At 34.7% G+C, this 10,774-nt stretch overlaps 1 protein-coding gene across 1 annotated transcript in view; it reads right to left on the bottom strand.

Annotated features, from left to right (window-relative positions):
* Nucleotides 1-8,112, bottom strand: part of pip5k1bb (phosphatidylinositol-4-phosphate 5-kinase, type I, beta b) — a 30,513-nt gene extending 22,401 nt beyond the window's left edge. Inside the window, exons 1-3 of the mRNA XM_016252353.1 lie at nucleotides 8,101-8,112; nucleotides 7,658-7,788; nucleotides 4,949-5,066 (exon numbers count right to left, since the gene is read on the bottom strand). Of these exons, the coding sequence (XP_016107839.1) occupies nucleotides 4,949-5,066; nucleotides 7,658-7,788; nucleotides 8,101-8,112 (261 nt within the window). The remainder of the gene's footprint in view (nucleotides 1-4,948; nucleotides 5,067-7,657; nucleotides 7,789-8,100) is intronic.
* Between the last annotated feature and the right edge of the window lie 2,662 nt (nucleotides 8,113-10,774).

Below are 10,774 nucleotides of genomic sequence, written 5' to 3'. Positions count from 1 at the left end.
AAATGAAGTTCTTAGCAATGCATATTACTAATCAAAAATTAAAAATTATAAGTTAAAAATAAATTATAATTATAAATTATAATAATAATTAAAAGTTTTGATATATTTACAGTAGGAAGTTTACAAAATATCTTCATGGAACATGATCTTTACGTAATCTCCTACTGATTTTTGGCATTAAAAAAAATCTATAATTTTGACCCATACAATGTATTTTTGGCTATTGCTACAAATATACCCCAGCGACTTAAGACTCCAGGGTCACATATGTAGTTTTTTTCAATTGTACAGTCTTTTTTATTAGATTCTATTGATTTATTATCTATCTATTTATTTATTATTAATAATTATGCAAATAATTACGTCAGTCCCTATGAAGAAAATGAATGGGAGCCAAGGGCATCTGAAATGCACAAGACTTCAGAAAAACAGTGTATGCATGCAATTTATAATGAGGTACTCTGGGACCTTTACAAAAGAGCATCTATTTTTACCTGTTTTAAATATATTCTTTAAAACACCTAATCACCAATTCATATTTATGTTAAACTGGCAACAAAGAGTAAACCCTAAAGAAAGGAGTTACTCATAACACATGACTTATAAAACATCACCAAATTGACTGGCTGCAGTATCTGAATGTGTTTCCCAAAAACAGTTTGCCTTACACACTGAAAGATCAGCTGATTACTGCCTGGAAGTCATGTGGTTTAATTGGGCTCGCATAAAACCCCCCAAACATTATGAGGTCTTAAAGCAAACATTACTGGCTTTTCTGGCAGGGTTCCCTGAGGAGGCAGCCAGAGGACAGTGTTGAACCGAGGCCAGACACTCATATTCAAAGCCTGCCTAATGAAAGTCAACAGTCACGTTGTACTTCCAGCCCAAACACATGGACATTTGCATTTGGACTGTGTGTCATACCGCGTATGTGGGGCTTTTTCATTAGCTTGTGCTTCCTCAGCCCTATCTACATAATTATAAAAATGTACACAACAAACTCAGAAGAGCATGAAAAATCACTTGCTTTCATCTTAGCCTGACCATTTCCTACTGCATTTTAGACATCATTCCTACTTTGTACATTCGTTTGAATGTTTAGTGCCCAGTTACAGTACAAAACATTTCCTTGTACAAAAAAAAGGTCTTAAAGGAATAGTTCACTAAAAAATATAAAAAATGCTGAAAATATACTCCCCCAAAAAAAGTCCATCCCCTGTTGCCCTCTCACATCAAAATCCACAACATATGTTTAGAACTTTTGTTTTGGAAATTTTTTGTTGGATCTGCGCATATTTCTCCCCTGATTCAGACTAGATGACTTTGTCACTGGAGAAAGCAATATTATGGATCGAGGACAACACATTTTGGCCAAAAGTGATGGTTTAAAAATGTGAAAAAGTTGAAAACGCCTTGATGTATTTGTTTATTACAAACACACAGCTTTTTTTTACTTTACAAGATTTAAATTGATAGACTGGAGTCGTGTGGATTATTGTGATGTTTTTATCAGCTGTTTGGACTCTCATTTTGACAGCACCCATTCACTGCAGAGGGTAATATTAAATCTCTGAATGAAGAAACCAATTCAATCCAATTTGGATGGCCCGAGGGTGAGAAAATATTCATTTCTGGGTAAACTATTCCTTTAAAAAACACAATTATTCCTTTAAAAAACACAATTATCTATTACGGATGTCGCAAATAAAGTGAAAATGAAATGAAAAGTGTTGATTGCAGCATTAAATTTAGATCTGCTCATGTTGCATTTCTTTTTACGTGGTTTTACAGTGTTGCGCATTATAACCAATCACACACAATTCTGTTGAGCTTATGAATGCAATCGCCAATCAGAGGCACTCAGATGAGTCATCTCTGAAACGCCGGAGTTTTGCTCAGTTTTTATTAAATTGTGATCACCTTAAATATAAACTTTTATATTTATATACTTATATACTTATAGACATCACATTAAAGGGGATGTCTAATGCTATTTCATGCATTCTGACTTATTTACACCATTAAAGAGTTGGATTCTCATGCCAAACATGACCAAAGTCTCAAAAAACGAGTTGGACGTATGACTGAGTATTTCTGTACCAAAGACACTCCTTCAGGGTTTGTATAAGTTTCAGAAAGTTTTTTTTTCCGAGTATGGCCCTGTATGACATCATGAAGGGCGGAATTCCTTGTATGGGCAAAAATGTGATAAAACTAAAGACTCTTCGGAGATATGAATGATGCAATACTACTCTATAGGTACTCAAGATTAACATGAGATTGGCAGAAACTGTGTGTGTTATGTCCACTTAAAAATGACATGACAACCATATCTGGTATACTTGCCTAAAAATACAGGTTTCAGATGTGCGTATAATAGATTAAACTATTCATACTATTTTTGGATGGAATACTGTACCGCACAATGCAATGATCTTCCATTTCTAGTCCAACAGGTGATGGAATATCATGTTGACCATTTTATCAGTTTGCCGAAATGTAAGATATACACAATGCATAAATAACTGTATTTGAGAAATAATAACTGGAAAGCCACCCACTGAAATAAACATTAAATGTAGTGAAGAATACTGACAACGTTTCACAAAATTACTGCATTTATTTGATGCCTTGGCGAGCATAAGAGACTTATTTCAAAACAATTCAATATCTTAATGACCTCAATCTTTTGAATGGTAGTATTTATGTTCCCTGAGCATAGAAAACACAACTTTGGCACTGCAAAATTTGGCATTTGCCGTGCTTTACCCCTTCAGCTATATAAGAACTCTGAACTTAAACAGATTTACTGATACTGTGCACTTGAGTCACTTCATGCTGATTTTTCTGGAATATAGTCCATAGTAAATGCAAATAAAAAGGAACTCCCATTCACCTATGCAAAATGTAGAATGCAAAAAGTTAGCTTCAAATATCTTAACGACCTCAATCTTTTGAATGGTAGTATTTATATTCCCTGAGCATAGAAAACACAACTTTGGCACTGCAAAATTTGGCATTTGCCGTGCTTTACCCCTTCAGCTATATAAGAACTCTGAACTTAAACAGATTTACTGATACTATGCACTTGAGTCACTTCATACTGATTTTTCTGGAATATAGTCCATAGTAAATGCAAATAAAAAGGAACTCCCATTCACCTATGCAAAATGTAGAATGCAAAAAGTTAGCTTCTGAATGGTATTATGTAACCAGGTCTTCCCTTATCATTAGAGAAATCACAAAACCCAGCATCTGCGTTGCATTGCACATACTCCAATTAACATTTTTGTCTACTGCAAGCTAAAGGTGGTGCACAATAGATTCATAACAGGGGATGATATAATGCAGGTTCACAAATAACACAGGTAGACCAGACTATCAGGCACCTGGGAGTGATACCGCTCTGCTGGGCTAATTACAAGGCCATTAGATGTCAAAGAGCAGAGGAGGCAATTAACAGCTCAACTGAGATCATACGCCTAATCAGCACCATCCACCCTTGACACACACACACACACAAACATGCAGATCAAAATGTACAAGAACTGCAGAGATGCTGCAGAGGCACTGCAGTGGCTGCGATAGAGGAGGCAATTAACAGCTCAACTGAGATCATACGCCTAATCAGCACCATCCACCCTTGACACACACACACACAAACATGCAGATCAAAATGTACAAGAACTGCAGAGATGCTGCAGAGGCACTGCAGTGGCTGCGAGTCAGAGCGAGGCAGTGTTGCAGTGCAGGGAAACGTACACCTCCAACACCTCAATGTGCCAGGACACATCTTACATAGCGAGAACACATCAAATCAAACCGCTAAACCCTGCTGGGAATTTACAAATGAGGACGTAAATTCGGAGTTCCTGCCAGTCACAGTTGGCAAGGTGCAGCAAAGAAGTTCGTCAGGGGTCAGTAGTACTGTTGGTCAGTCTTACTGGCACCTGATGTAAGCAGCCACTGAACTTTAATTTATACAAAGATGCTTTGTTATGGCTCAGAGAGAGGGAAATTTAAGGGAACGGGACACATAATAGTCTTGGCATTAATATGGAGGTGAAAAATGTGTTTAATCAGAACCATAGCAGTTTGTGATGAACGGAACTGGTTTGCATTTCCCCTGCAGTCGCCACATCATTTCCTGTCAGCTCTTGTCTTCTATTAAAGTCAACATGAAATATTGTTCACAACCCAGTTTACTTTTGTAATATGATGTATTTCTGAGATAAACCTTATTTAAAAAAATTTTTTTAAGTAAGATAGTGCTTTATTTTATCTCTTAACAGTTGGTTAGATTGCAAAAAGCTGGCGTTACATACTAAAAAGAATTCAGATGGTTGGAGGAGATGCGTTAAAAAGGCAAAAAGGATTTGTGATGTCACATTAAAATAAAAGTTGTGTAGAGGGCGAAACAAGTTATTATATCTTGATGAAATATCATGCAAAATAAGACATGTAGACCTACATGTTTTGAAAGAAGTCTCTTATGCTCAACGAGGGTACATTTATTTGATCGAAAATACAGTAAAAATAGTAATTGTGAAATATTATTACAATTTGAAATAACTGTTTTCTAGTTTATTATATTTTAAAATGTAATTTATTTCTGTGATGCAAAGCTGAATTTTCAGCAGCCATTACTCCAGTGTCATATGATCCATCATAAATCATTCTAATACGCTGGTTTGGTGCTCAAGAAACATTAATTATTATTATTATTATTATTATTACTGAAGTTAAACACAGCTGTGCTGCTTAATATAGTTGTGGAAACTGATAAAAAAAAAAATTCAGGATTCTTTGACGAATATAAAATTCAAGAACAGCATTTATGTTAAATGTTCTTTTGCAACATTATAAATATCTTTATTGTCACGTTTGGTCAATTTAATGTGCCCTCTAATGTGGCCAAAACCAATAGAAATCGAAAAGTGTGTTTTACCAAGTAATCATCTGGCTTGATCCCGAACAGCTCCCGGAAGTAGCGAAAAGCCAGTGGTGCGTACGTCTTGAAACGGAAGTCTGGATAATGGTGCGCTGGAGTCAGGTTGCTCCCCTCACTGCAAAAGTGAAAGTATTTGCTTAATGCATCGCAAAAAAAAACAAAAACAAAGCAAATAAGTGAATCAACTGTGTGTTGCATTAATGATTCTCACATTCCCCAACACAAGAGGCTTCTGGGCAGAATCTGGGCTCTGTCTGTAAACATTATCCTGTGAGAAGTTACCTAACCTAAATGCTCCTTTATGCCTAAGGAATAGAGACACATTTGATCTTTCTGAGTCCCATTGAGTGCGTCCTTGTTGCAATGTGACCCACCAGCAGTAAACACCAGAGGTAATCTTTTCCAGAGACACACAACAGCAACCAATGCCTGAGGACAAGGAGGTCCTAGGCTTTCTCTATTAACGGTTACACAAACTAAAGACCAGGGTCAGTCACATCAGTTACAGATGATGAAATGTAAGCAAGCCCTGGAAAAAAAAAAATCTTGTAACCCACATTTCGCCTTTTGCTATTATGAGGCAGGGCATTAGTATTTGGATTAACCCCGTTTGAATAATTCCTAAAAGTATGATTTGAAAGGGCCAGATGATGTCATAATCACTCAAAATTACGATAAACAAGAAGTGCCTGTGATCCCTCACAAGTGGGTTAGAGGGTTGCTGTTTTTTTCAGGGCACTTGAATGAGTTCTGAGGATTAGCCGTTTCAGACTATGACTCACTATTAAGCCCCAATCCATGCCCATTGTGTAACCCAATCCAAAATTTACCTCTGAATTGGAGTTTTTCCTATGAACTAAAACAATAGCAGACTGGTGAGGGACAGACGAATGACCTAACTCTGAAAAATAGGGCTTCCGCATTGTCAAATCTGTCTCATAGACGAATGCGTAATTTTTCTTGGCCTTATATTTGGTAATGCAGTCTATGTTGCTCAAACAGTAGAGCACAATTCTAGCAACTCCAAGGTCATAGGTTTGATTCCCGGGGAAAGCAAGAACTGATCAAATGTGTAGTTTGAAAGCAATGTAAGTGGCTTTGGATAAAAGCATTCTGCCAAATGCATAAATGTAAATGTAAATATGTTAGCATAGCATATTTCTGTAGTATAGGATGTGCCTGATTACCTTGCTCAGAAAAGCAATATAATATGACCTTAAACCGAATAACAAATGCTTCTGAGTAATATTAAAAAAACTTAATTAGACTTATATTTTATATTCAAAGTAAGTGTAGAGCGATATTTTAATCAACATATGTACACATGTGCTATGCCTATAAAGTCAATAATATCAAAGTCTAAGTGCCCTCTGTTTAATAATCATCTACTCTCTATGAAAAATGCCTGTGATGCCCTATCTCTGGATTTAGTTATATATATATATATTTGGCTATTTGGCTTATATATACAGTATAACAATTGTTATGTTTTTTGGCATATGTAATTTAATTTTATTCTATTGTCATTCCAAGTGCATATAAAGCATGTAAGAATCTGTTATGCATAATCACTACTACTATATACTATACTATATTTACACTACCATTTAATAATCTGGGGTCAGTACAATTTTTTTAAAGAAATTAATACTTTTATTCAGCAAGGATGCATTAAAACGTTCTATTAAAAAAAGAATCCTAAAAAAGTGTATTATGTTTTCCACAAAACTATAATGCAGCACAACTGTTTTCATCATTGACAATAATAAGAAATGTTTCATGAGCATCAAATCAGCAAAACAGAATGATTTCTGAAGGATCATGTGACACTGAAGACTGGAGTAATGATGCCGACAATTCAGCTTTGCATCGCAGGAATAAATTACATTTTAAAATAGAAAACAGTTATTTTCAACTGTAATAATATTTCACAGTTGTACTGTTTTACTATAATTGTGATCAAATAAATGCAACACTGGTGAGCATTTTCAAAAACATAAAATCTTACCAACCCCAAACTTTTGAACGGTAGTGTATGAACTGGGTAAGAAGTATGCGCTTTAAGGAAACAATTAATGTGCTTCTTTGATTAGTTTGAACCAATTTACAGTAAGTCATGCTTTCACTTCTGGCCAAATGCAAATACGAATACAAATAATTTCCCATAATCACTCCCAATGTAAATACAGATAATGGCTTTGCTGCACATCCCATGCTTGTTTTTTTTTAAATAGCAAGCATCACAAAGTATACACAAAATACAGTAACTAGTACACTAGTATTCCATCTCGAACACAACCATAGACTGTCAAATTGGTTCAAACTGAGGACGAACAAATGCAACCGGAGTGCAATCCCTAATGAGAGAATCAGACTCTATAAATAAGGAAGTCAGGCTAGTGGATCAGTGTCGTCTCTTTGAATCTTGTATCAACTCTCTGCTCACTCTAAAGAGCTTTTGGGAATCATTTGTGCGAGAATCAACTGTGCAGGAAGTAGAATGAGCTCAAGTTTCAAGTTGTGTGATCAAACACTGCAAGATGCCCTGATTTGAGAAGATTTCCTTGTTTGAGAAGAATTGAAGAGCCGATGACCCAAACTAAATGCAATGGGTGATAAATTGTGAAAGAATTTCCTCATTCCAGACCACTTTGACAACAACATGCGTAGGCAGCTAATGTTTGCATCATTGTCCTCTGTTCATACCTGGGTAAAAACACACTCTCCACCACATAGAAGTCTTGCATGAGAACATCTCGGTCAGGTTTTGAGGTCAGATTCCCCACGGTGTAACCAATGCCAAGCTGGATAGCTCCTTTTAGGGCAGATGAAGTAGTCTGTAACAATATCGGTAATAAAAAGCAATACAATTTAGTATACTTGCTTTTATGTGGTTTTATTGAGGTCATTAGATGTTAGATGCACAGGACTAAACCCGCCTCCTAAATCTCCTTTGGTTAAACAAATGACATTTGTGGGTCAAAACACTTAAACAAAGTTCACTGGAAATACTAGATCAGTCATAGCATGAAAAATAGGCTACAAGTGTATAATGTCTACCAACACAGTAAAATCCTAGAATTTTGGAAAGTTCATTGATAGGCCTCTGTTGATACCAACATTTAGGAGGGTGGACATGATCAACATACTGCACTCGTCATTGGAGACACTGAAAATAAGGTGACTGGAAAAAAGTAGCTCATTCTTCACTGAACAGAAGTGTTGGCGGATGATTTGCTGATGTTTTTTGTGTTTTATCAACATGCAGCGACACACTGATGTAATAACTGCTGTACATAGTCATGGTATCAGAGGTCCTGTCTTGGAAAGTTCACTGACAAGTGAGCACGGTATTTTTAACATTTTGTATATTTAGTTTATTTACTGTCTAGATTTCTAGGTCTGTATTATATAGAGCAAAAAAATTATATATATATATATATATATATATATATATATATATTTATGGCAATAAAGATATACTAACAAAAAAAAAATTGTGGTTAATATTTATATATAATTCAAACGTTAAAAATGTATACGGGTCAGAGACATTAAGATGTCCGCATCAAAAGAAATTTACAAAAGTGATTATATGTCCATAGAAAGCACATTAAATGTAAGTAAAGTGTCTACTTTTAAGGTTTCAAATAAGTTTTTGGAGAATAAAATGTAAAATTTTGTTGAAATAATGTTACAATGTCATTCAGTGTAACAATATTTATGTAAAAATTCAAACAACATGCTTATTCTGACTTGTACATATTAAAATATATAAAAGAATAAGGGAGCATATTAAATTTGATTGTGTTTTAAATGAGTTAAAATTCTTACTGACAAATGGGCAAAACCTAGGATAGTGGCAAATTTAAAAAAAATGTAAAATTACAACTAATTAGTATTTGGGGTGAAAGTAATTAGTCTTTTAATCTGTCATAAATTGATTTTTGTTGTAAATATGTCTGACAAGAATGTTACACTGAATGACATTTTAGTGGGTGTCTTCTGACCATAGTAAATTTGACCATTTTGATGCCTCTTGTGGATTTTTGCTTTTAAAAAACTGTGGCAAATGCTAAGTCACCAATATTTAATAAAAAGTTAAATAAATTAACTGCTAAGCAAGCAATTTGGTGCATTAATTTGTATTTTTTTAATTGCATAGAGTCAATAGTATTAGATATAATATTAATATATATATATAATTAATATAAATAAATATTAAATTTTTATGTATTGTGGGTCAACTGACATTCAAAAGTTAACTTTTACTGCTCCTCAAGGCTGCATTTATTTGGCAAAAATAAGTAAAGAGTAAAAACAGTAATATTATGAAATATTATTACAATTTAAAATAACTAATTTTTATCTCAATATATCTTGTAATTTATTCCTGTGACGGCAAAGCTGAATTTCTCTGCAGCCATTACTCAAGTCTTCAGTGTCACATGATCCTTCAGAAATGCTGATATGCTGCTTAATAAACATTTGTTTAAAACAGAAATCTTTTGTAACATCATAAATGTCTTTACTGTAATTTTTGATCAATTTAATGCATCCTTGCTAAATAAAAGTATTCATTTTAACATTTAAAAAAAGAATCCTACTGCCCCCAAAGTTTTGAATGGTAGTGCGTTGTTATAAATATATGTGAATAACTGCTTTTATGATAAAGCCTAACCATTATATAAGCAGTGTCAATATACAGTATGATTTATTGATAAATGAGTCAATATTTAACGGTCTGAGAAATGGCTAAACAAACATCAGTTTTAGATAGCAAAACAACTTATGCAAGTTTCGGTAATGTCTGCCTGAACTGTAGGCACCGCTCATCATATTCCCTTGTAAAATAAAACCTAAAGTTTAACATAATGCATATGACATTCTTCTATAATCCAGTTAAGAACAATAGTCCCATTGTAAGGAGCACAAACAAATTATGTTGCACTGACAGTGGAAAAGACATGGATCGTGAAGTGCTCTCAGAAGAGGCAAGTCCCCTTTAAAGCCATTAAAGATATGTGACCATGTGCCAGAACAGAGAAAAGAAAAACACTTATGTTTCTATCACCATAACACTTTAATAACCTGTCCTTACTTTCTCTCTCTCTCTATCTATCTCTTCTTCTCGCTCTTTCTTCACTTTGTGGTTGGTATGAGCCCAGATTCAGTGCTTGTAAACAGTGTCCGCATCCACTGCATGCAGGCAATGAGGGGCACACGTACCCCTGATTATTCCAATTGGTTTGACCAGTACAATTAATAAACCCAATTAGTTTGGCATACTAATTGGGGAGGATCTCAACATCAACCATTCAAATTTCCAAGTATATTTTAGCTTATAGATTTTTAACTGAATAGCAAACATGATACTTCAAAAGAAACATAATACTTTCATAATATACTCTAATAATTATTTCCCCCTTTATTCTTGATTCTTTTTTATTGGGTAAAATAATATTCAGGCCATACTCATAAGAGTCATTTGTTTACCCAAATCGCTTTCATGCAATCAACAAAATGACAGCAATGATGCCACTCCATCAATCGCCTTTAAAATGGGGCCAGATCAAATTTAAAGCAATAGTTCATCTAAAATGTACTCAGCCTCAGGCCATCCTGTAGATGTAGATGTGTTTGTTTCTTCATGGGAACAGATTTGTAGACATTTAGCATTACATCACTTGCTCACCAATGGATCCTCTGCAGTGAATGGGTGCCGTCAGAATGAGAGTCCAAACAGCTGATAAAAACATCACAACTCCACTCCATCAACTAACATCTTATGACGTGAAAAGCTGTGTGTTTGTAAGAAACAAA

Source organism: Sinocyclocheilus grahami, unplaced genomic scaffold (assembly GCF_001515645.1).
Source record: "Sinocyclocheilus grahami isolate Dianchi unplaced genomic scaffold, SAMN03320097.WGS_v1.1 scaffold1101.1, whole genome shotgun sequence".
NCBI lineage: Eukaryota > Metazoa > Chordata > Actinopteri > Cypriniformes > Cyprinidae > Sinocyclocheilus > Sinocyclocheilus grahami.
The sequence above is the reverse complement of the archived record's forward strand: the minus strand, read 5'-3'. Positions and strand labels throughout refer to the sequence as shown.